This window comes from Rhineura floridana, chromosome 18 (assembly GCF_030035675.1).
Source record: "Rhineura floridana isolate rRhiFlo1 chromosome 18, rRhiFlo1.hap2, whole genome shotgun sequence".
Lineage (NCBI taxonomy): Eukaryota > Metazoa > Chordata > Lepidosauria > Squamata > Rhineuridae > Rhineura > Rhineura floridana.
In genome coordinates, this window is record NC_084497.1 from 147,188 (window position 1) to 173,431 (window position 26,244).

At 48.2% G+C, this 26,244-nt stretch overlaps 1 protein-coding gene across 1 annotated transcript; it reads left to right on the top strand.

Annotated features, from left to right (window-relative positions):
• On the top strand, positions 1 to 26,202 carry MAP2K2 (mitogen-activated protein kinase kinase 2). The gene is made up of 11 exons (XM_061600584.1): positions 1 to 303; positions 2,231 to 2,441; positions 3,856 to 4,002; positions 11,612 to 11,689; positions 12,725 to 12,776; positions 13,883 to 14,007; positions 15,629 to 15,842; positions 16,404 to 16,468; positions 18,849 to 18,910; positions 19,897 to 19,942; positions 22,081 to 26,202. The coding sequence occupies exons 1-11, from the start codon at positions 206 to 208 to the stop codon at positions 22,189 to 22,191; spliced, it is 1,209 nt and encodes a 402-aa protein (XP_061456568.1). The 5' UTR covers positions 1 to 205; the 3' UTR covers positions 22,192 to 26,202.
• Positions 26,203 to 26,244: the final 42 nt, after the last annotated feature.

A 26,244-nucleotide genomic window follows, 5' to 3' on the forward strand; every position in this document is an offset into this window, starting at 1 on the left:
GCTCCTCCGATAAGAGACCCTCCTACAAGGGCTGGACTCAGATGGGTGGGAGGGGAAGTCGCAGGTAGGCCTCACGAAAAGCCTCGGTCTCGCTTAGCTGTCCGAGCCCAGGTGATGAGGACGGCGGTGACGCTGGTACCGCTGCTGCCGCCGCCGAGGCGGGGCCCTTGCTAAGCCGAAAGAGGAGGCCACCGCTGCCGCTGTTATGCCGGCCAAAAGGAAGCTGGTTCCTCCGGCCCTCAACATCACTCCCACCATCGCCGAAGGCCCCAGCCCTGCCGGCGGCGAGGGCGACGGCTCCGAGTGAGTGAGAGAGAGAGAGGAGGAAGGAAGGGGGAGAGCGGCGGGCGGGCGGGCAGGAGGGCAGCCTGTGTTCTTACTCGCTTCCCCCAAAAATAAGGTTTAATAAAAATACATGCCTTTGTTTCCCCCTTGTGCGTGCTTTTTGCCTGTCCTCTTACTCTATTCCCCCCAGTGAGATTTAATAAAAATACGTGCATTTATTTTCTCCTTGTGTATGTATTTTGTGTGGGGTTTTTACAATTACAAAGCATAACCAAAGTAGATTTATTTTCCATGTATGTGTTTTGCATGCCTTTTTTTTGAGCCCTTTTGTTTCCCCTGTTATATATAAAACATTCATATGCTTTTTCATCATTAGTGATCTCCAAGCGGTCTCCATAAAAAACCCTGCAGGCAATGAAAGAATTAAAATGATAATAAAACTGAATGCTGCCTTAAAAATGTCTATTGGGCCAGAAGTTCCCAACAGGCTTTTGCTGTTTTGTCTCTTCCTCTTCTGCTCGTCTGAGGTGTTGTTATAATGTAGGGTGGTATTTAGTGCTAGTCCTTCTCAGAGTAGACCCAGTGAAATTAATAGACATGACTAATCTGGGCCTGCATTGATTTCAGTGGGTCTGCTTTGAGGAGGACTTAGTTGAATGTAAGCCTGTATCCAGCTAAATCCTACTCAGAGTAGATCCGTTGAAATTAATGGACTCAAGTTAGTCGTGCGAGTTAATTTCAGTGGGTCTAGAACTAAAAGTGAATGCAGCCCAATGGGTTGTAGGTCAGCTGCCCTACTTAGAGCTGTCCCGTTGAAATTAATGGACCCAAGTTAGCAGGTGTGCCTCTTTGTAAAAAAAAAATCTGTTTTCTATGTTGTGTTTAACTGATTTTACTGCATATTGTACATTGCCTTGAGCTGTACAGGGAAGGTGACCCCTGGACAGTCACCTGTTGGGGATGCTTTAACTTGGATTCCTGCATTGAGCAGGGGATTGGATTCAATGGCTGTATAGGCCCCTTCCAGTTCTACTCTATTCCATAATTCTATGGGGGGGGGACAAGTAAGGCAGCGAATGGGGGGGAGGCAGCTGGAAGAGAAGGATTATTTGGGAGGGGTATTAGGGACTTGAAGCGAAATCCTCTGGTGAGGTAGACTTATTCCTAAATCAGTGTGCATAGGATTGCAGCCTTAAAGAGGGATCTATAAATGGAGGAGGTCTGAGAAAAAGAGCTGGTGTTGGGGTTGGGCTGGAGGGATGCTTGGTGTTTAAAGAGCGCCTATTAATAGCACCTCTGGTATTGAATCGGTGTATATTTATGAATAGGTGGGGTGAATGGAATTTGAGGAGGCAATAAATGGAGGGAGAGCAGGCAACTGAAAGAGAGAGGTGTGGGGGAAGACTTTAGATACTTGGAAGAACAAATTCATATTTTATTTATTATTTGATTCATATCCCACCCTTCCTCCCAGTAGCAGCCAAGGGTGGCAAACAAAAGCACTGAAAACACTCTAAAACATCATAAAAACAGACTTTAAAATACATTACTGGAAAACATCCTTAAACATTGAAACAAAATATGTTTAGAAACAGAAGGAGCAGGAAGATGATGGTCTGGGGAACAGAATTGGTGGGTAGTGTTGGAGTAAGGGAGGGCTGTGGCTCAGTGGCATGGCATCTACTTTGTATGCCGACAGGCCCAGGTTCAGTTCCCAGTGTCTCCAAGCAGGGCTTGGAATGTTCTCTGTCTGGATATTTAGAAGCCAGTCTGGTAGGGAAACTTCTCCCCTGAGATCTGGAGAGTTGTGACAGCCTCGAGTGGTTTGTCTTGGTAACATACGTGCAACCCCATTGATTTAACACATAGCTAGCAAAGAGTCTCGCTTCTCAGATTGTGGTAGAAGCAGGCCCAACAATTTTGCCTTTGTTGTTCCCCCCCTCAGAGCGCATCTTGTGGACCTCCAGAAGAAACTGGAAGAGCTGGAGCTGGATGAGCAGCAGAAGAAGCGGCTGGAGGCTTTTCTCACCCAGAAAGCCAAAGTTGGAGAGCTGAAGGACGATGACTTTGAGAGGATTTCTGAACTGGGAGCTGGCAATGGCGGGGTGGTCACCAAAGTACAGCACAAACCCTCAGGGCTCATCATGGCAAGGAAGGTGAGGAGGAAGAGGAGGGTGGAGTCTCTTCCAGCATAACTAAATGTGTTTGGGAGGCATCCACAGTGAGGCAGAGATTGCAATGAACAAGGAAGCCCAAACAATAACCCCGTGGCAAGACGATTGGAATCCCACGGCAACTTCAGTTGGAGTTAGTGGCAAGTGAATAACCTGTTTCTGCAAAGGGGGTGGGCAGAGACTGAAGCCATATCTAGCAGTCATGTAGCCTGTTTGTCATGTTTTAATGTGTAGACTTAGTCTGACACTTTAACCTGTTTGCCCTGTGGTGTTTTTTTAAAAAAAGAACATGCCTGTCTGTTTAAAAATCTTTCACATTTGGTATAATATTTGCTGTTAATCTTCAGTCCCTCTTTCATCAGTTTGTTTGCCACTTTCTTGCGGTAAACTATTCCCAAAACAGTCCTCCCTCCCACCCATGTTTTGCAATGGATGGGAGATGTGCAGCTGACTGAAAAGAGACTTCTGGGACTACTAACTAAGTTCAGTGAAGCCCTACACAGCTTTTGACCAGGATATCTGAAAGATCATCTCACTCTTTATGTCCCCGGCCTGTCACTGCACCCTGTAAGTGAGGGCTTCCTACAAATGCCATTTTAACAAAAAGGTGGTGTCTTTTACCAGACCACATCTCATATTTGTTTAAAATTGCAGCTAAATGTGGAGAGTTCACAATTTGAGCCTGATCAGTTTTGAGCAGATACCATTTTATCAGGAGGTCTGGTCCTTGCAAAATAGGAATTGGGCCTTTAGCATGGTGGCACAATCTCTATTGGTTACCAAAAAGCTTGTCTTTTACTAAATCATAGCTCATATTTGTGTAAAATTGCAGCTCTAAGCTGAGAGTCACAATTTGATGTGATGCGCATCAAAACAAGTTGTGAAACTTGTCAAATAGAGAAACATAGACAAGTGTCTAAATTTGAGGCTCCCTTTGAGCTTGAGGATCCGGGCCAAATAGCCCTCCTCCCTGATTGGACCTGTACATGACTAATTTAGTTTATTAGGTTTATTACTTTCAGCAGGTCTTAGAGCTTAGCTGAATACAAACCGATACAGATTTGCTAGCGCACCGCTTCCCAAACCTCTTTCCCTGCAGACTGCTTGAGAGTTGCTGAGGGTCTTGGACCACCTAACGGTTTCTCTGCCTGCTGTAGCAATTGTAACGTGCTGTGCTAGATGCTGTGTGATTTTTAATTGTATTTTTTTCTCTCTCCTTGTATTGCAATTTGAATTCAGTAGCAATAAAATGAGCAGTGAAAATACAATTAACGTACATTGTTAACGCAGTAGATGGGCCATCTCCTGTTTTCAGCCGCAAATCTACAGTTCTTTGAGGGGGGGGCTGCCTTTTTGGTATCCTTCATTCCTTTCATTCTCCCTTCCCCCTCTACAGCTGATTCACCTGGAGATCAAACCTGCTATCCGGAACCAGATTATCCGAGAGCTCCAGGTGCTGCACGAGTGCAACTCTCCATACATAGTTGGCTTCTATGGCGCTTTCTACAGCGATGGCGAGATAAGTATCTGCATGGAGCATATGGTAAGATGCTTCCCTCTTCTGCTTTCCCGAAACTGGACAGGTGATCTTGTTTGATGTCGGGGGGAAAGCATCTATCTTTGACCTGTAGCCAATCCTTGCCTCTCAGACCCACAACAGCCACATGACATTCTTGGATTTCGTATATATCAATTCTTGTGTCGTTTGTTTGACTTTCTGTATTGGGTGCCTCAAACTCCATGACTTCTGAAGCATGTCTGCCTCTGGTGATAGAACTCCGAAATGTTTCAATACTACCTGCAGATGACATTTTTTTTCCTAGGACGAAACATTGTGCAGAACTGAGAACATGTCTCCAGCTTCTAGACAGCAGCAGTAACTTATGGGGGTGGATACGTGCCCATTTTCCAGTCTTGGCTCGTGCTTATGCCTGCAACCATGAGGGTTCTTTTTCTGTCTTACCAAGCTGTCTCTCTCCCCTTCCATAACCACTTAATGTGTACCACTATAGCCTAAACTTCTCTTCTTCTCCGTAATCCTTTTCCACACCTACATAGTATCATACTAGTCTGCTAGTTCTGGAATGGGTGGTCCACATTGTGATAGGCCTTGGTCCAATCCCTCAAGTTTCTTCACAGAGGCATAGAATGAATGAGATGCGAGAAAGGGAAGATTTGGGTTGGGGTTGCCCTGGAGGTTGGCCTCGACTTGGGGCAGGGTTGCCCTGGGTATTGGCCCTGAGTTGGGGTGGGGTTGGATTGGGGATTACATTTGACTCGGGGATGGGCTGCACTCAACTTGGGGTCGAGTGAAATGCAATCCCCAGTCCACCCCCACCACAACTCAGGGCCACTCCCCAGTCAAATGCAATCCCCAGCCCAGCCGCACTTGAGTTGGGGTGTGGTTGGACTGGGGATTGCACTCGATTTGGGGTGGGGTTGGCAGGGCTGTGGATTCAGTACGCCAAACCTTTGACTCCGATTCCTCTATTTTTCTACTGTCCAACTCCATCTCCAACTCCTTCATGAATGGCAACTGTATATTAACTAGTAAGAACAAATTTACTGTAGTCAAATGGTAGCACAAGGCATTTCATCACCACCATGTTTCAGGATCATCATCGTGTTGTTCTGTAGCAACTTCATAGAATCATAGACTAGTAGAGTTGGAAGGGGCCTATAAGGCCATCAAGCTCAACCCCTTGCTCAATGCAGGAATTCAGTTCAGTTTGTTCCTCAGTTACAGGAGCTTGCTCTTCAATTTCAAACATTCCTATATCTCTGAAGTGTTTTTCTAGCTGTTGGTCACCTTCATTATCTGCATTCATTAGTTTAATTATACTTAGGATGTTTGAAGCATTGTCAGTTACAACACAAAGAACTTGTTCTTTTTTAAGTTAATAATCTTGCAGAACCTTTTCCATTAAGACGTGGAGAAACTCGCTGGTGTGATGATCTTCTGTGTCTTTTACTGCCAGTGTCGTGGTAACTATTTCATTCTTGTCACAAACAAATCGGACATTGATGGCAAAATAGTTTACTCTGTGGCATGTGCAGGCATCCATTTTAAGAAATACAAAGCATCCCTTGAGAGTATTTTAAGTTCTTCCTTTTGGGTAAGGCCTTCTTCAATCACTATTTTTATAATACTATCTCTTTCCAGAGAAACCCAAAGTTTATAAGAAACACCAATATTAAAGTTTTTATTTTGAAGCCGGAGTTGAAGTTGGTATATTTCTACTGACTCCACCCAAAATTGCTTCTGACTCCACATCTCCAACTACAGCCCTGGTAGTTGAACTGGGTTGGGGATTGCATTTGACTGGGGGATTGGTTGCACTCAACTTGGGGTTGAGTCGAATGCAATCCCCAGTCCACTCCAGTCCAGTCGACCTCAAGGCCAACCCCCTGTCCACTCCAGGCCAACCCCAACTCGAGGCCAATCCCCAGTCCTCTCCAATCCCCAGTCCAGTCCAGTTTATTCCCAACTCAACTGCAATTCCAACCCCAACTCGAGGGTAATTCCCACCCCAACTACACCCTGGGCTGGGCTGGGGATTGGCCTCGACTTGGAGTGGGGATGGACTGGGGATTGCATTCGACTTGACCCCAAGTTGAGTGCAACCCATCCCCGAGTCAAATGCAATCCCCACCCCAGTCCAACTGCACCCCAACTCGAGGCCAACATCCAGGCCAGTCCAATCTTTTTGTACACCGCCCAGAGAGCCTTCGGGCTTAGGGCGGTATATAAATTAAATTAATTAAATAAATAAATAAATAAAACCCCAACTCGAGGCCGGGCCCCCAATCCACTCGAGGCCGGGCCCCCAATCCACTCGAGGCCGGGCCCCCAATCCACTCGAGGCCGGGCCCCCAATCCACTCGAGGCCGGGCCCCCAATCCACTCGAGGCCGGGCCCCCAATCCACTCGAGGCCGGGCCCCCAATCCACTCGAGGCCGGGCCCCCAATCCACTCGAGGCCGGGCCCCCAATCCACTCGAGGCCGGGCCCCCAATCCACTCGAGGCCGGGCCCCCAATCCACTCGAGGCCGGGCCCCCAATCCACTCGAGGCCGGGCCCCCAATCCACTCGAGGCCGGGCCCCCAATCCACTCGAGGCCGGGCCCCCAATCCACTCGAGGCCGGGCCCCCAATCCACTCGAGGCCGGGCCCCCAATCCACTCGAGGCCGGGCCCCCAATCCACTCGAGGCCGGGCCCCCAATCCACTCGAGGCCGGGCCCCCAATCCACTCGAGGCCGGGCCCCCAATCCACTCGAGGCCGGGCCCCCAATCCACTCGAGGCCGGGCCCCCAATCCACTCGAGGCCGGGCCCCCAATCCACTCGAGGAATTCCCACCCCGTCCCGAGTGTAATTCCCACCCCGTCCCGAGTGTAATTCCCACCCCGTCCCGAGTGTAATTCCCACCCCGTCCCGAGTGTAATTCCCACCCCGTCCCGAGTGTAATTCCCACCCCGTCCCGAGTGTAATTCCCACCCCGTCCCGAGTGTAATTCCCACCCCGTCCCGAGTGTAATTCCCACCCCGTCCCGAGTGTAATTCCCACCCCGTCCCGAGTGTAATTCCCACCCCGTCCCGAGTGTAATTCCCACCCCGTCCCGAGTGTAATTCCCACCCCGTCCCGAGTGTAATTCCCACCCCGTCCCGAGTGTAATTCCCACCCCGTCCCGAGTGTAATTCCCACCCCGTCCCGAGTGTAATTCCCACCCCGTCCCGAGTGTAATTCCCACCCCGTCCCGAGTGTAATTCCCACCCCAACTGCATCCCAAGTAGAGTGGGACTAGGCTGGGCTGGAGATTGGCCATGAGTTGGGGTGGGGATGGGGATGGACTGGGGATTCCATTTGACTCAACCACAAGTTGAGTGCAACCCACCCCCGAGTCAAATGCAATCCCTACCCCACTCCAATGGCACCCCAACTCAAGGCCAACATCCAGTCCAGTCCAACCCCAACTTGAGACCCACCCTCAGTCCAGTCGAGGCCAACATCCGCCCCAAGTCGAGGCCAACCCCCAGTTCAACCCTGCCCCAAGTGGAGTGTAATCCCCATTCTATCAATTGCATTTGACTTGAGGATGTGTTGGGGTCAGTGGGGTGGGGTTGGACTGGGGATTGGGCTCTAATCGGGATGTGTTGGCTTTGACTCGGGGTGGAGTTGGACTGGTGTTGGACTCAAAGTGTGCTTGAACTCCTTTTGGCTGTCTGCTTGAATTATCCTCCTCACACAGCTCATAATTTATTAATGTAAGAACTCCTTAACCATTGAGTTGTGGACAGATTGCCAGGGGTGGAGCTGAGTCCTGTCATCTCATAATAACAGCCTTGGAATGGCTTCCTGAAGGAGATGCACCTAGAGACCTCATTGGCCTTTCTTGGGCATCAGGCAAAAAATATTTCTGTGCTTTCACCAACCAACCAACCTTCACGTGGAACCAACCACCCTCCTTCACATGGAATAACCTGAGTTTTACCACCTCTTTACATTGGCTGATGCTGTCTGTAGTCTTATGTAATGACTGTATTAGTTTGTTTTGTAGTTTTTAAGTTGTGCTTTTTGTTCCTTGTTATCAATGAAAAGTAATAATGGGTTTAGAGATGTAAACTTTCTGGAAAGTTTGAAACCATGGAAAAAAAGTTTTCTGCTTTTTTCAGATTTTTTTTTAGCAAAATTGAAAAAATGCAATTATCAGCACTTTGTACAGATCGAAAGTCACTCTGTTACTTCAGGAACATAAAACGTGATTATGTACAAGTTGGTTTGCCATAAAATTATCACGTGTTATATATTAAAAGTACATTTTATTCAAATAATTATTACAAATTTAATTTACTTTTTATATTTTTAATTGTTTGGAACAAATGGATCTACAGGATCCTGAACTGTAAGGAACCTCTTTTTGTTTTGCCAATTTATGAGGCGGCAAAAAAACAATTTTAACAAAAACAGAAGAAACGATCAACATTAATGACAAAGAAAATTATGTCTCCACTGGCCCTCTACAGTGTCAAGCAGACATAAAGTATCCATTCCCATAAAAAGAATTGAGAAAAAAGGGGACACCAAGATTCAATGGAACATTTTTTCATTTTTTTAAGTTATTCCAATTTTTCAAAAAAAAAAAAAAAAACCAAAAACCAAAACCGGCTTTGGGGAAAAGGTAGAAAAACCTGTTTTTTTTTTTTTCTGAATGTTTCCATTCTTTTCCTGGGCCTTCACATCTCTAAATGGGTTATAGCTGACTAAGCCTTTAGGTCATTGAAACCCACTGAAATAAATGCTTAGATTACTTGTGTCTGTTGATTTCAGTGGGAGTCTATTCATGAAAATGACTTGGCTGAATACGATGTCATTGAGCAGTTGGAAATTGCACTGGCTTGCTTGAATGTCTCCCTGGTGTGAAGTGTTGATCTTGTGGACAGCCAAGGACCGCTGTGTTTTGTTTTCCTTAAGATGCACGTCCCACTTTCAGTCGAAATAACTGCCAAGGCAGCTTTCACATATACATACGTGCATGTTAAGAAACATTGCAGTTGAATAGTGTATGAAACAGAAGTTGCTGTCTCTTCTATCCAACAGAAGTGGTGAGTGGAGCATCAGCAGAGTAGATAATGAAACAAAGGTCAAAATAAGTCTTCAGTTCTTGACAGAGCAAACAGGAGGCCTTTTGTGTGGCTTGCAAAGAGGTTGCAACTCCGGATGCTAGGCCAGCACGTTTAGGGAGGGAGGGTATTCCATGGTCAGAATGGCCCAACAGGACAGTAATGTTCTTCTCCCTGCCAATTGCTTGCCTAACCTGACAGTAAGGCCAAACCTTGGCTGATGATCTCGGTATGGAGGCCAGTTCTTTGCGTAGGCCTGGAGAGATCAAACCGTGTTAAGTGTGATTTCATCATAAGACAAGCATATGTGCCCAGGGCAGGCTCTGGCAGCAGAGGGGATATCCCTCCCTCGCACCTTTACTTCCTTTTTCCTAATATAAGGGAGCCTGTTGCCATCTGGTGGCTTGCTCAGTGATGATCAGAGCACCGTGGATTCTGCATCAGAAATGTCAAAGATTGTCCTTGTTGAGCTTTTTTTCCAAATCTTAAGACACAAGGTATTCTGTCTGAGCACCAAGAGACTGTTCCTGTTACCACTAATAGAAGCATGAATAGAATCTTGAGTCTCCAGGTGACTTGCAACACATTTGAAGAAGCATCTTGCCCTTAGGGGGATTGGGTGAGAACAAGAAACACCCTGGGACCTGCCTTCAGCGAGCTCCTCTTCCTCCCCCCCACCTGCCACAGGGGAGGGGGGCTTCCAAAGAACAGGAGCGGAAGGAAAGCAGATGCAAACAGCTGTCTTCTTATTGTAACATGTTGATGAATGCCTATTGTTATGATGGTGGAGATCTGCTCTGCCTTAAGACCAGCTCCATCAGGGGTCTACTGTCCCTGAACTGTTTCTCAGACTGTTTGCGAAGTGATGCCTGAGTTGGCCTTCTCCCCCCCCCCTCCTTCCTTTTCCTCCTCGTGTGTCGTGTTTGTTTAGATTGTAAGCCTGTGGGCAGGTACTGTCTTGATTGTAAGCCAATCTGGGAGCCTTTTTTGGTTGAAGAGTGGGGCACAAATAAACGATAAGTTTTAGAAACATAAATACATGATAACATTACATTATGCAAAACAATAACAGAATTATGCAAAACACCTACAATTTATTAAATGCATGTGTATTGCACATAACCCCTCCCTCAGCAACTACAGGATGCTTTGTCAACTCACTAACAATAAAGCAAAACTATCTTAGCCCAGCAAAGGGCTGGGGAGAAAGGCAAGTACCTACTTGGTGCTGAAAAGATGTCTGTAAAGGCGCCAGGCGGACTTTGCTGGGGAGAGCCTTACACAGACGGGGAACTACGACGAAGGAGAGGGGGACCCAGGAGAAGAGACCCAGGAGAAGAGACCCAGGAGAAGGTTTAAGGGTCTGGATAGGTTCATATTGGGAGAGCAGTTCCAGAAGATACTGGGGTCTTGAACTATAAAAAGCACCTTGAATTCAGCTGGGAATCAGACAAACAGCCGGTGTTATTAAAACAGAATCAGTGTTAAGTGATCCGTCTGCTTCAAACCTGTCAGCAGTTGGACAGCCACATTCTGGGCTAAGGGAAGCTTTTGAACCGTTTTCAAAGGCAGCCCCACATAAAGCACACTGCAGTAGACCAGCCTTGGGGCTTGCCAGAGCATAGATTACTGTTGCCAAGTTGTTCCTGTCTAGATACCAGCACTTGCAACCACTGCCTGGAGTGGGTAGAGTATTGGGCCTTCTCCAGGGAGCCTGTATTCAAATCCTACCTTGGCCATGTGCTTGCACCAGAGCACGCTCTAGCCTCTTGGCTTTGCTTCACCCCTGCTAGCTGCAAGATGTACTTGTGCAGGTGGCAGAGCAGCCAGGAAGTCCTTACTCGCAGATCCCAGTGAATGGGCAGGCCTGTAGGGGAGAAGGTGTTCTCTTGGGTAGCCTGGTCCCAAGTTGCTTGTGGTTGCTAGTCACGTTTATAGACGACTTCAGAGCATAAGCCGTCGAAGCGGCATACAAGGTAATGATGGAACAAAACACAAACACAAGGGCCTTATGTATTTATAGCAACATCTTGAACCTGACTCAGTAGCAGATCTGTAGCCAGTGCAGCTTCTTGAGCAAAGGCGTTAATGTGCTTGCAGTTTGTCACCCTTCCGCCTCCCCCCCCTCCCCCGGGCCAGTCAGCAACTGCACCTTACAGCTTCCAGACCAGATGTCAAAGGGGGAGGGATCATAAGGAAGCAAAGGCTAATAATAATAATAATAATAATAAAACATTGATTGGCAGTATAAGAAGTGCTTCGATAAGGAAAGGAGTCTGTTCTGTCAAATTCTGTGAATCACCACCAACAAAATTTGTTGTGAGAGGGTTAGTGCTATGTCTCCGTGCGGTACCCCTGGCCTGCTTATTTATTTTATTAAATTTATATCCTGTTCTATAAAAACATATTAAAACAAAATGGTTTTTTTAAAAAAAGCTTTAAAAACATCTTTTAAATCTTGCGTTTGGGAGTGAACTGTAGCTGAGGCCAATATTGTGCTTTGTGTCAGCTGTTATCTTCTCCTCTGCATTTAGGATGGAGGCTCCCTAGATCAGGTTTTGAAGGAAGCCAAGAGAATTCCCGAGGAGATCTTGGGGAAAGTCAGCATCGCGGTGAGTAAGCTGCAACTTTCCTTTCTAAAAAGCTCACCTTTAAAAAGCTCATGCAAATGTTGCATCCTTTGATGGGGTTCTTGAAAATGGACACTGCTGAGAGGTGTTTTGTGTTTGTATTTAGTTAGGTGGCATCTAAATTTTGTTTTGTTTTTTAAAAGAATAACCAGGGCAGTGAGGTCTTCAGACCCTTGTGCAATAGACAGAGGGAGTTTATCCTCCCAGGCTCAAAGCATGAGTCTCTTAGCGACCGTAAGACTCTGAGTCCGCTTTTTTATCCTGTTAATCCCCCATATTGCAGAAATACATCTTAAAAGTGTGTGAACATCTGAAAATATCAAACATGTCACCAGTACAAAATTAACACAGATTGTAATTGCAGCCCAGAAAGAACGTAGCACCGGACAAGCCCACATCATATGCCTTGCTAATTGTTTGTGAATTTCAGGGGGTCTACTCTGAGTAGGACTTGGTTGAATCCAGCCTACTATTCCCAAAGTTTCTGCCAGATTAATGGACAGTGGAAAGGCAGGCGGCACCTTCTCTTTGGGAAAAGAAGTTGCCAAGATAGCAAAGGCCTGAGCAAGGATGCATAGCTGGACCTTCCTGGAAGAGGGACAAGTCCGAGGGTGGGTGGGCCGGCCCATGTGTTGTGACTGCTCCTTGGCCCTTAACGGAGCGGCACAAAAGGGGGAGGAAGTTGGGAAAGCACAGAATCGCCACTTATCAGGCGCCTCCGTGAGCCCACTCAGAATTCCGGAACCGTGACAGACGAGTCATGGGATCCTGAAGATAATTGGGTTAGTTCTGGACCAGCCAGTGTGGTGAGAGGAAACCAGCCAGGCTGTGGAAGAGGAGCCTCCCTCCCTCTTTCACAACCTCTGTTGCATTGGCCAATGTTTGGAGGTGTCTGTCTTCCGTGAATGGTTTGTCTTCTTCCCCAGAGCCTTATGGTTATTTCAGGAGCCTGCGCCTTCTGCTCTGTGCATCCTCACAGTGCTCTTGACTTTTTTCTTCTCCCGTCCCAATCTCCAGGTTCTGCGAGGGTTGGCTTACTTACGAGAGAAGCACCAGATCATGCACAGAGGTAAGAGAGCAGCAAGGACGCAACCAGGGGCTCTGTGTGAGTGTGCATCCTCTCTGCGGAGGGAACACAGATTCCACAAGCACAATGGATTGAGGTAGACTTGGTTTTAACACTGATCTGCTGTGAAGATTTGATTTTGGATATCATTCAGGATGTTCAGGCTGCAGTTGGAAGTCCAAACACAGCCCTTGTAGGGCTTGGAATGACCAAGACAACATACTCATAACACATTTATTCCACTTTCAACACTCCTGGCTTTCCCCAAAGAATCCTGGGAAACTGGTTTGTGATGGGTGCTGAGAGCTGTTAGGAGACCCCCTCACAGAGCTACACTTCCTAGAGATTTCTGGGAAGAGGGAACGACATTAAACCATTCTGAGAATTGTAGCTCTGTGGGGAGAATCGGAGTCCCCTCACTACTGTTAGCACCCTTCACAGGCTGCCGTTCTCTTGACAGTTTAAAGTGGAATAAATGTGTGGTGTGAAGGTGGCCCACGCTAGCACCACAGTGCCATCACATACCAGGGATCCTCTGGCTCCATTCTGCGTCCTTTCTGTGGTTAACAGACAGGAGGGTGTCTGAATCCCACGTTGTAGGGGGCGGGTGTGTCCGGGAGGAGGAGCCTTACTGGAGGCCCAAGAACAACTTGGAGAGTGAGGGGGCTAAACTGTTTTGCTCCCGTGTGTGCTGCGTGTATCATTTAAGCAACATCAGTAGTACTTCAGAGCATTGAGGGAGGGGAGACGGTTGCCACGGAACTACATGGACGGGCAGTAGCTCTCGGAGGCCTCTCTCCCAGCCCTGCCACTCTCCGTAAGGACACCAGAAGAGGCTGCTGGGTCAGGCCAAAGGGGTCCCATCTAGTCCAGCCTCCTGTTCTCCCAGTGGCCAACCTGATGCCCCAAACAGGAAGCCCCCAGGCAGGCCCTGAGCACAAGAGCGACTCTCCCCTCCTGCGGTTCCCAGCAAGTGGCATTCAGAGGCATTTATGTGGTTCGCAAATGAATGTTTTGAGGGCACACTGAGCCTATACCAGGATGTCCCATAGCTTGAGTTGCTTACTCTGGAGCTGAACTTCAGTGCTTTTTGCAAAATCTCTCTGCAGATGTGAAGCCTTCTAACATCTTGGTGAATTCCCGGGGAGAGATTAAGCTCTGTGACTTTGGGGTCAGCGGTCAGCTCATTGACTCCATGGCAAATTCCTTTGTGGGCACTCGCTCCTATATGTCTGTAAGTCCTTTTTACCTTTTTGTGTCTGCACATGTGTGTAATGTTTCTTTTACGTCAGGAGTGGGTGGCTCCTTTTGCAAACTTGAGGGCAGGTAATCTAAGGTGATGTGTTTAAGTAGCACGCAGCGTGGGAGCTAGGGGAGCAATGCCCGCCGTGGTCAGCAGGGCCAGTGGTCAGTGATTCTATTCATTTCCCCAACATTTGTATAGCGCTTGCTTATCATATAATGGCTTAACAAACAAACAGGAAAACATTAAAATTAACCGTGAAAGACAGTTTACAAGCAGGTATTTAAAAGCATTCAAAAGGTAATTAAAACAATAAGTAAAAAGAGATTAAAACATACTGGCATTTGGGAGTCATTTTTCTCTAAAAAAAACTTAACGTGTATTTGGCTTGATTGTAATCAAATTGCGAAGCGGTTTACAAAAATATTAAAACTACCAAGTAAAACAGTTAAGAACAAGTAATTAAAGTTGCTTTAGAGAGGGCTAAAAATTAACAGTGAGCTAAAAAGAAGATGCTAAAATCATCAGCGCCTCCGTGGCTGGGTATATTTGCATTCCGCAGCATTCTCTTATACACTCAACGTATGAAGTCCTTTGTATGTGTTGAGAAAGTATGACTGAAAAGCTCCTCAGGTTTTTTAAAATGTCTTTTTTCCTTCCTGATCTCTCATATCTTTATTTCCAAGCATTTCTCCCCTAATTCCCTGTCACACACACACGCATACAGAAAAGATCCTCAAATGCAAAGATGTATCACTGAACACCAAAGTCAGGATCATTCAGACCATGATATTCCCGATCTCTGTGTATGGATGTGAAAGTTGGACAGTGAAAAAAGCGGATAAGAGAAAAATTCACTCATTTGAAATGTGGTGTTGGAGGAGAGCTTTGCACATACCATGGACTGCGAAAAAGACAAATAATTGGGTGCTAGAACAACCGATGGTGGTGTACAGTTCAAAGCAAGAGCTTCTTTATGAACAACTTGGGGAGGTAGAAATCAACTCGCTGATCCAGAACTCCAGTTCCAATTCTTAATATTTGGCTCTGCAAAGTTTTTTTAAAAAGGAGTAGGGACTATTAATTGGCTACAGTCACTAGCCACAGGCGCAGGTTCCTTCTTTGGGGATTGTGGGACATCTTTTGCTTTCTAGTGAGCACTCTTCTGCCTTTTTCTCTGGGATTGTAATTCTCATCCAGGGCCAGGCTCCTAAAGCATCACCTGTGGTGACTGAATCTCCAGCTGACAAACTAGGGAACCTTTTTTGTTATGAATAGGGTGTTCATGGTAAGCGGTATTCAGAGGGGGTTTCCTATTGCCTTCCTCTGAGGCTGAGAGGCAGTGACTGGCCCAAGGTCACCCAGTGAGCTTCGTGGCTGTGTGGGGATTCGAACCCTGGTCTCCCAGGTCGTAGTCCAGCACTCTAACCACTACACAACACTGGCTCTCTAGTCCAGACTTTAACTTGGTGTTCCAGAAATGACAGACATAAGTATGCAAGCAAGCGGAGTATTAAAAACAGTGAAGGGCCTGGAATCTTTTGCGGACGTGTTGTTTCTGTTTGTTTGTGAGGCTGTGCCAACCCACCTCTCCGTGTTCAACTGCTTGCAGCCCGAGCGTTTACAAGGCACTCACTACTCGGTCCAGTCAGATATCTGGAGCATGGGCCTGTCCTTGGTGGAGCTGTCAATCGGAAGGTATCCCATCCCACCGCCAGATGCCAAGGAGCTGGAAGCAATATTCGGCCGCCCCATGATCGATGGGGCAGAAGGGGAGCCCCACAGCATCTCGCCACGGCCCAGGCCCCCAGGACGCCCTGTTAGCGGTAGGAGCTGCAGCAAGAGACATGGGGGTTTCGTTGTTATTTTTATTAAGTTTCTGTTTAACAGAGCGTCTCCCTCCTAATTGATAGCGGCTGCAGAGCTTTTTGATTGTGAGCCTGAGAGCAGATGCTTGGGCTACTTGGGGTCCTTCAAGCCCAAGCCCAGACCATCAGTTTCATACGCTGGCTCTCCCTCCCAGGCTACCTCGTGTCCTTTGCTGCCTGCTTGGAACGCTTGAAGAACGTGGGGGGAGGGGGGGTCTCGTTGCCAGGCCGGTGATCTTGTACCCGGGCAGTGCATCATTTTGTGAGATTCCCTCCCAAAGAAGGGGAGGCCGGGCTTTCCCCTTCCAGGAGAGGTGTTTGGTTTGGCCAGGGCAGGGGGGGACCCACGGCCATTATCCTGTGCCTCTGCTGGTGTGGGTTCCACCATCCTGAGAGGCGATGTCCTGCTGCTGCGCGTTCCTAGGCAGCTCCTTGGGAACGGCAACCTTCTTTTGGTGGTTTCTTTAAGTGTGTGTGTGTGTGTGGCTTCCCATCCTCCCTCTGTTCTTGTTGCTGTAGGCCACGGGATAGACAGCCGGCCTGCGATGGCCATCTTTGAATTGCTGGACTACATCGTTAACGAGGTTGGTGGCCTGAAGAGGCTTTGTCCCTTTTGTGGGTGTGGCCCCCCCAAAAAACAAACATGTAGTTTTAAAATGGGGGGGGTAGAAATCGTAGTGTGGAATTTTCATTTTGATATGATGATTGTTACACTTATGGACATGCTGCTGTTCTGTATACCCACATACTTGGCGTTTCTGTTTTTCCATTCTTTGTACACCTTCTCTGTCGTCTATTCAGAGAAGCAAGAGGTATTTAGCAGAGTTGAAGGGAATGTTCCAGCCAGGCAAAAGCACTTGGGGTGCATTCCCCCCACACACACACACCCCGGTGCAATACAAGGGACAAAGCAGGGTGAGCCCACGCAGGCAGGTCTCAAGGACCACTCATCTCGTTGCTAAAATGCCAGAGAGTCTCTTTGGAAGCCCAGGAGGTGAACGGATGTGGTGGCGTTGTCTCAGCGAGAGAGAGCGCGAGCAGATGGACCTCAGACAGAGTCTGCAGAACAGATAGTACTGGGCATTGTAGCCCTGCTTAGCTGTGCTCTCCCTCCTACATTCCCCCCCCCCCGCTTTTCTTTGCCATCTGTGAAGACTAGAAGCTTTTTTTTTTCTTTCAATCAAGAAGTTGAGATACTTGGGATGTTTATGGTCCATGCCAGGTGTTGATGCTTGTACTTCAGTCCCATGAAGCTCTTTGGGTTAGTTGCTGTGTAGGCTACTCTGGGCACATCCACACCAGACATTTATTCCACTTTAAACAGTCATGGCTTCCCCCAAAGAATCATGGGAAGTGTCGTTTGTTAAGGGTGCTGAGAGTTGTTAGGAGACCCCTATTCTCCTCACAGAGCTACAGTTTGCTGTAGTGGTTTAACAGTCATTTCCTCTTCCCAGAAAACTGAGGACTGTAGCTCTGTGAGGGGAACAGGAGTTTGCTAACAGCTTTCAACACCCATTACAAACTACACTTCCCAGGATTCTTTGGGGGAAACCACGACTGTTTAAAGTGGAATCATAGTGGCATAAATGTCTGGTGTGGATGTGGCCTTTGTGTCGCATTTCCAGGCTTATGGGGAAGGAAGGCTGTGGTTGGACTTCCCTTTTGAAGGGCCAGCTGGCTGCCTCCCCGCCTCCTCTTAGGGGCTTGCATTGGCACCCAAGGCTCTTCTAACCTGGCTCCGTCTCAAGGAATAAAGGCACAGTTCCTATTTGCTGTTGCCCTTTGCTGTGACGCCCTTGTGAGAGGCCTGGTTGTCATCACTTGTTGCCCTCAAGTCCAAATGCAGAAGCAGGAGACATCTGACCCAAGATGCGATCTGGCAAATACTGCTGCGAACATCGCATAGCTTTCGTTCAACGCAGCAGTTGGATCTGCCACATTAACATGCTCAGCACTGATGTGTAATTGTGTTTCTGTTGTTTGTTTTACTTCTTCTTATATTGAAACGTGAATTCCATATTTTTTTAAAGACGGAAATACTTTTCACACCTAGCACAGCGCATAAAATTGCTGAACAATAAGTGTGGAAAAATCATTAAGCGGTCTTCCAAGGCCCTGTTTTCAAAAAGGTTTGGGAACCCGCTTGCCTATTCATGTTACTGTGGCAGCTGCTCTCTAACACACCTTTATTTCCATGCCGCCCTTTGCATCCCATCATAAGAACATCAGAAGAGCCTGCTGGATCAGGCCAGTGGCCCATCTAGTCCAGCATCCTGTTCTTACAGTGGCCAACCAGGTGCCTGGGGGAAGCCCGCAAGCAGGACCCGAGTGCAAGAACACTCTCCCCTCCTGAGGCTTCCGGCAACTGGTTTTCAGAAGCATGCTGCCTCTGACTAGGGTGGCACAGCACAGCCATCATGGCTAGTAGCCATTGATAGCCCTGTCCTCCATGAATTTGTCTAATCTTCTTTTAAAGCCATCCAAGCTGGTGGCCATTACTGCATCTTGTGGGAGCAAATTCCATTGTTGAACTATGCGCTGAGTAAAGAAGTACTTCCTTTTGTCTGTCCATCTTCCTGGCTGGTTTTCTCAGTGGCGCTCCTTTCCCTTGAGTTCAAGCATACCTTACGCCTGTGGTTGTTTGTTAAATAAATAAGCCATTCTTGCCCAATGCTCATTCTCCTCCAGGTAAACCCATTGAAATGAATGAATGTGCCTAACTTAGGTCCATTAATCTCAATGGGTCTTCTGTGAGTAAAACCCAGAAACACCCCTTTGTTTAGAAGCATTTATTAAACTGGTTCGTATTTCAAAAATCTCTTTTGCAATCTTTTTAAGTGGTGCACCGTCTGAAACAAAAAACTTTTAATCTGGCCTCCTTCTGTGCAGTCTTAAAAAACAAACAAGATACCTAAACATGAATTGCAGTGTTACATTGTTTGCTTGTCGGTTTGCTCCCTTCAGCCGCCTCCAAAGCTGCCTAACGGGGTTTTCACTCAAGACTTCCAGGAGTTTGTAAATAAATGGTAAGAGTTTACTTTTATCAATGGGAGTGTACAAACCAACCAACCTGTGGGATGAGAGGAAAAGAGCCTTGGAGGCTTTGCCTGCGAGGCAGTCTTATTCCATAGCTGCAAATGTTACAGGTTCCAAAAAATCCCCCCCTCACTCCCCCCCCCCGCTTTCAAATAGACACTCTGTGAGGGGCAAGAAGCAGCTCTTCACCACCAGGCTCCCTTCCTTGTTCCTTCTGCCCATTTCATTTATGCCACTTACTGTGCAATTCTAGCCATGTCTGCTCAGAAGTAACTTCTGTTTAATGCAGTGGGGCTTCCTCCCAGCTAAGAGGAGGGGTCCAGATGTTGCTGGGCTCCCAGCTCTTCTTCAGGCCAGGGATCAGGGATGATGGGTGCTGTAGTGGATGATAATGGTGATACCGGTGCTTTTTTTAGTGGAGATAGACAGTTTTAAAAGCAACAGACAGAACTTCACCCAAGCCTGCTCTGGATCCCTATAAGGATTCTGTTGAAAATTGAAATGGACTGCCTGTTAATCACCTAAAAATAAATGCACATAATTGTGATTAACCAAACAGAGCTTTTTATTATATTAACAAAACGTTTCGGCTTCCGCCTTCATCGGCTGCTAACGTACAAATGCTGTTATCAAGGTGGCAGGTATAGAGCTTTGAGGATGGCTCAGAGGGGCTTCATTGGCAGAAGCTAAGCAGTGGTGGTACTGTCCTCCAGGTTCAGGCCATGTGGTGCCAATGTGGTTCAGGCCATGTGGCAGCCCCACATAGAGTGCATTGCAGTAATCCAGTCTCGATGCATGGACTACAGTGGCCGTACATGTTTCCATTTATAGTGAGGGTGGGGCTGTTCCCTCTATGTCCCTCATCTGTGGGTGGGCTTGAGTTGGTGCAGCCGATAGGATCGTACCAGGCTCTCCCCTGCCTGGCCTTGCAGTGCCAATCTTTGAACAACCTTCTTGCCTTTTTTCTCCCCCACAGCTTAATTAAAAACCCTGCTGAACGGGCAGATTTGAAGATGCTGATGGTAAGTGGATAAGAATTCTGGTGTCTGCACATGCTCTGTTGAAATAAAAGTGTTTCTGTCCTCCTGAGAAGTGCTGAGTTTTTCAGCCTGAACCAGTTAAGCACACTGGCTTGTCATTGTCTTCTGTTCGGGGGAGGCTGGCCAGAGGTGGCTGGGGAGGGGCCATAGCTCAGTGGTTAGAGCACCTGCCTTGCCTGCAGAAAGTCACAGGTTGGATCCCCAACGACATCTCCAGGTTGGGCTGGGAGAGACACACTCCCTGCTTGAAACCCTGGAGAGCTGCCGCCAGCCAGTGTAGACAGTATTGAGCCTATGGCCTGACTCTGTCTAAGGCAGCATCCTGTGTTCCTACGTAGCGATGACTGGAAGGTCCAGCTCGGCTTCCTTCAGGCCCTTCAAACTTCACCAAGCACCATTCCACGAGCTTGTCTTCAAATCCATGCGGGCTAGGAACTTAACAAATGAGCTGGAGGCCGGGGGTTGCTTTAGGCATCGCGCATTTGCCGCCTCTCGAGGGGCGTGTCTGGTTATCCTGGTGTCCTCGGAAGCTCTTGCTGTTCTCTTGCTCCTTGAGTAGCGTCTGAAGCAGCTGTGGGGCTTCTCCAGGACGCCGAGTTCTGCCTTTCGGATCCCGTCCCTCAGTCGCCTTGTGAAAAGCGCTAGATGAGGGGCAGGGAGCATTGGGCCCTCCAGATGCTTCCTGGACTGCCACACGCCTGGCCGTTTTCTGCGTGCTGGCCAAGGGCGATGGGGGTGAAGAGCCCAGCAACATCGGCAGAGCCAGAAGCCCTCTAGCCCTGCCCTAGAGCATATGTGCACCAGTGGTGCAGCTGCCCCACAGCGTCCAGCTGTGGGGGACTTTTGGTGTCCAGCTGTTGCTGAAGTACAGGACCATTCCACCCTGGCCCTGCCACAGTTTTGGTGAATACACCCGCAGTGAAAACACTGGCCTGATGGGGCCCCGAGCGGAAGCTGCATCAGGCCCATCCAAGGCCGCCTCCTCTCCCTGCTTGGCCGACAGCTCTGAGCGCCGGCAGATTGCTCCGGCAAATGCTGGCCGTGCCGTTTCGTGCTGAGACTGATGCCCTCAGAAAAGTCCATAGGAAGCTAGCTTATACTGAGTCAGGTCTATCTACCTTAGTACTGTCTACACAGACCGGCAGCAGCCCTCGGGGGATTCTGGCAGGGGGTTCTTTCTATCCCTTCCCGGAGGTGCTGTTGGGGCTTGAGCCTGGGACCTTCTACAGTGCAAGGCAGATACTCTTAACTACTGAGCTCTGTCCTTTCCTGCAGTAAGGATTCAGGATAGATCTCCTATTGGACAGAGCTTGTGCGTGTGTATTCGTATCCCGCCTTTTCTCCAAGGAGCTCAAGAGGGTATATACATGCCCCTTTCCCTCCCCCTCTCCATTTTATCTTCACAACAACCCTGTGAGGTAGCCTAGACTGAGAGTTGGTGAACTGGCCCACCTGTTAGATTTGGCCTGCCAGGGGTGAGGAAATAACAGCATGGCCCTCTGGCCAGAAAAGATTCCCCATCTTTATTCTAGAGGGTCCAGGGCTGATTTGGAAAAGCCTTGGAAATAAGCAGGGTTAGGCTCCCACCTGCATTATACATTTAAAGCATGCTGGGAATTGTTTGCTCCTAGAGTGATTTACCAATCAGTTCCTGTTTCCAGGGACATTTTTATTGACTATTATGTATGGCTTTTAATGTATTGATGAGGTTTAGAGGTTGTTGATTGTGTGCGTGTTTTTATCTATGATTTTTTTTTAAAATTATGTTTTTAAATCAGACCTACAGAGCGCTTGGTATTAGGCAACTAACAAATGAAATAAAGAATGCTACTAATAGCTGCTCCTCCTCCTTCCAGCACTCTCCACAAACTACAGTCTCCCAGGATTCTTTAGGGGAAGCCATGGCTGTGTGAAGTGGCCATAACACTGCTTTAAATGCGTAGTCCAGATGGAGCTTTAAAGGCCGTTTGGAGGAGGGTTCCATGCTAGTTGCTCTCTTCTGCTCTCAATACCTGTTCCCCCCCAATTGCCTCCAGCACCCCATACCTGAGGCAGCCCACTCCGTTGCCAGCTGTGATAAAGCCTCCTTTCCCCTCTCCTTTCCTTCCTCTGCTTTCCAGAATCACGCCTTTATCAAACGCTCCGAGGTGGAAGAAGTGGATTTTGCTGGCTGGCTCTGTAAGACGCTGCGGTTGAACCAGCCCAGGACCCCCACTCGCACTGCCCTGTGACCGCCCAGCACACGGCCTTCTTCCTTCCCCCCCGCCTCCTCCTCCTCTCGTGCACCTGCTTGCCTGCTGCCGTCCGCTGCCCTTCAGCAGAAGAAAGAACCACCTTCCTTGGCCCGGCTGCTCCTCCGCCTCTCTGCTCCGGAACGGCAAAGTGCCAGAGTCGCGTTTTTTGGGGAAGCTGCCTGATCATCCACGACAGCGAGAGCCACCATTGGCTTGCTTAGGTCACCTTCTTGTTTCGTTGCCTGGGCTTCACTTCCTCATCCCGTAGCTGAGCATGCTGCTCGCTCTCTTGGGAGCCTTTGACTTTGGACATGGGCGGGGCAACAACAGCGTGCTGCCTTTTGTTTCCGTTTGCGTCCTCAGCTTCTGGAAAGAGAAGAAGAAGAGAAAAAGCGGTGCCTCCTCCCCCCTTGCTGGGCACTTGCGTCTTGGCTTGCGGTGGGCGCTGCAGACGGACGGAGACATCGCTCTGGGGAGGGGATGGGGCAAAGTGGGCTGATGGCCAAATTGGGCAGCGCAGTAGCTCCATCGGAGCTGGCAGAGAAGTTGGGGACAGGGGCTTCCTGGACCCTGTCTGGGGAAGACAGTGAGAGTGCTGCACAATTTAAGGAGGTTTGTGTTTGGTGGGCGAGCAGCCAGCATTTAATTCCTTCCCAGCCTCTCCCTCTTTTTTTGTTTTTCATTTACACGGAAATTCTTCATTTCGGCTTGTTCTCTTATCTGTTGAGGGCGGGAGGTGGGGGAGCCCTGCTTCAGGATGATAGTGGAACTGCCTTCACATACGCTTCTGTGTAATATTTATATACCTGTGTCAGTGTCTCCAGTGCTCATCCTGCTTAGAGTAGACCCGTGTTGATGTTAGGTTCGTGAATTCCAGTTGGGTCTGCTCGTGGGTAGGGCTACCATTGGAGATAACCCCTAAATAAGACAAGCTGTGCACCATGGGAATTGTGTCGGTTGTTAGGATGGAAGGGGGGAGCGATTGCACGCATACCACATCTGCAAAGGCACGGCGGTTTTAAAGCCATCTCCTTCCAATCTTCACGGAGTGCTGTGTTTCTGGCGTGACGTGAGGAAGGGTCGGCCGTCCTTTGCGACCATTGCTCAGAGGCAAAATTGCAGCTTCTAGTTCTTGGCCCGGCGGCAGAGCCAGGGAGGCCACCTCTTCCTGCCCTCTTCCAAAGGCCAGGGTTTGGACTGCGTGCCATTCCCTGGGCGTGGCAGCTCTGCCTTGTAGCGGGGAGGTCTCACTCTCCCAATTAAAAGCTTGAATCCCTTTCTGCCTTTTTGGCCGCCATGTTGCTTGTGCCTCTGCCCTCGAGCGCGTGAGATTTTTCACGCCGCACCTGGCGCTCCTCTGTATCTTGTTGAAGCTGTTGTCCTGCATACCTTGGAGAAGAGTTCACCTCGGCAGCGTCTGAAGTAGAAGACAGGCCTTTTGAAAACTTACTGGTGTATGCGCAGAGGGCAAGATCATGCGCGCCTAACTTTGGTGGTTTTTAGCACACATCTCTCTGCCCGTCCCTGCACCCTCGTTCCCAATCCTATCTGTTCCTTCTTTAAACTTCTGCTTCTCTCTCTTCTCTATCTCCTCCTCCCCCCAAAAATGCTTCTTTCATTTCCAATTAATTTCTTGACTAGCTTTGGCTTTTAGCGGTGCAGGGAAGTGACGAGAAATCAGGAGTGAAAACAATTTCATCCTTGCCCTCAGTCCATAAAAAAAAATAATCCAAAAGGACGGTCAAATCCTTCCAAGTATTTTTGGCATCTCTTGCTGCTACTGGGTTGCATTTTTAAAAAATCCTCTGTGTATCCTGGGCCCTCTGTCGCTCTGAGAAGCGGGGGACCATGCTCAGCCTGTGACTTTTTAACGCCAGCAGGTAAGGAAGCCGCAACCTGGTGGCTGAACCGGATGGCGTCCTCTTGGGGTGCTAGTTGTGTCCTTCCTGGCTCCCATTAAAGCTTCGCACCTCGGGATGCTGGACTGTGCACGGGTCGCTTGCTTGAAGCAAGCGGCAAGTGGACTGACCGCCAAGGCACCTGGCCTGACAGCAGGTAACGGGAGAGTGGCTGGACTCTGTCCTATCCCTCCCCTTGCGCCTGAGAATGTCTAGGCTAAGCTTCTAACGGAGACGGTTGCCTTCTGCTCCCTGACTCAATCACTGTCCCTGACCTAGCTTCGGAGTTGCGGCCTCCTCCTGACAGGTGACAGTGCCTGTGGGTATCTCTCACCGGAGTGGCTGTCAAGCGCCAGGCAGGGCAGGGAGCCCAGTTGAGTGGCAAGCTTTGAATGGCTGCTTCCTGGTGTTGGCTCCGTAATGTGGATTAGACATAAATCTCTAGCATGGCTGCTGGAGGCTTGCGTGCTCTATCTCATCCCCCCCCCCAGAAAAAACCTTGGAGTGCCTTCCCAACATTTCCAAACGTTTGCTAATAGTAAAATTGGAAGGTTCCCTCCCCCTTCCTTGTCAGCTGAAGCACAAGTCCCTGGGACATCCCCTCTGCAGGGATGTATCCGCAGAACAGCCTTGAGCCCTCGGATTGAGCTGGATTGTGAAGGCTGACATGCATTTCCCCCCTTTGAACTGCAGTGGCCAGAGTGTCTTCTTTGTGTGGATCTCTCATTCGAGGCTTGTGGGCGGGGGTGGCTGTTCCTTTCCTCTTTGAGCCCTTTGGAGTTCCTCACCAGAATGACTTGTTCTTTTTGGCCACGGAGCCCTCCCATCGCCTGCTTTCAGAGTCTGCAAACTTCCTCTTCCTCTGCAACCCCCACCCCTCTCTCGTTCAATCACTTATCTGGAGGGTATTTAAGTATAGGTGCTTTCCACTCTCTGTTTCTCCCTGATGGTAGAGGAAGCTGTAAGACAACTCCATTGTTGTTGCTTCAGATTTTTTTCAGTGCCCTGCCTTTTGGGTAGATAACATAAGCCACCCTTTTTCCTCTTGTGTGCCCCCCCTGCAAAAAACCCCTGCTCACCACCTCACTTGATCCTAAAAGAAGAGGCAACAAGTGGGACCTTTAAGCCTGTGTTGTAGATGCGTAGAAACAAGGGTGCAATTATGGGTGGTTCTTTAGGAAAGAATGCTATGAAGTTGCCACGAGACGGGGGAGAGACCCTCTCTTCCACTGATCCATTTAGTGCTGCCGATTACAGCTGCGAGTATATTTTGGGTGTTGAACGAACATAAAATGTAAGGGATTGTGCTTCACTCCCTCCCCCCTTTCTCAATAGTATAAATGGCTCAGTCATGGGTTTTTGTTTGTTTTGAAGGTCTTTATTTTTAATCTTTTGGTTACTCTTATTTGATGTGCTTTCTAAGGGACTCCAAACATGTCATGCTCTTCATCGAGTCAATAAAGCAGCAGGGAGAGAGGAGTTTCTTTGGAGGGGGACCTTTACTGTGTTTTTCTCACCTAGGGCAGATGGGGAAACTACAGATTTCAAGTGGACGGAAGAAAAAGGACAACATTCTTGCGCGGACGGGCTTTAAGAGCCAACAGCATTCAGTGTCTTTTCTCAGACTAGGATTTTTGAAATGCATTATCGCAGCTGGATCTGTTCTGCATGACACTGTCTGACAGCTAATTTAATTCTCTCCCCTCCCCCTCGACTCCCCAAGAGTGCAAATGTAGTTTATCAAATGGAAGGGTAACTCCTGAGGATTTGAATGTATAATATTCAGTGTTTTGAGTTAAAAAGTTGTCAATGAACCAGTGGGATCATGTGATCTACTTACTGTACTTTTTAAATTTTTTATTTTACATAATGCTTATATATATATATGAACAGTGAGGCTTTTGCTGGGTGTGTGTGTGTGTGTAATGGGGGTTCATTTTATGTTTCTATGGCGCCAAAGTTCTTGGTCTAGGTTTTCTTCTTGGCGTTGGTTTGGTTTTTTGGGAGGGGTTAAGAGGAATGTGTTGAGCATTTTGACGGTGCAATTTTTTTTTTTTAAGAAACAATATTTTCATCATGGGGAGATAAAATAAATGGCACTTTACATTAAGTCTGGTTTCTCATGTGTGTTTTTTCTTTAAAAAACAAGTAT

Excerpts from the sequence above, each read along its gene's own strand:
- MAP2K2 (XM_061600584.1), top strand. The coding sequence starts at position 206 with ATGCCGGCCAAAAGGAAGCTGGTTCCTCCGGCCCTCAACATCACTCCC. Across the intron at positions 4,003-11,611 it reads GTATCTGCATGGAGCATATG|GATGGAGGCTCCCTAGATCA; the intron begins GTAAGATGCTTC and ends CTCTGCATTTAG. Across the intron at positions 11,690-12,724 it reads TGGGGAAAGTCAGCATCGCG|GTTCTGCGAGGGTTGGCTTA; the intron begins GTGAGTAAGCTG and ends CCCAATCTCCAG.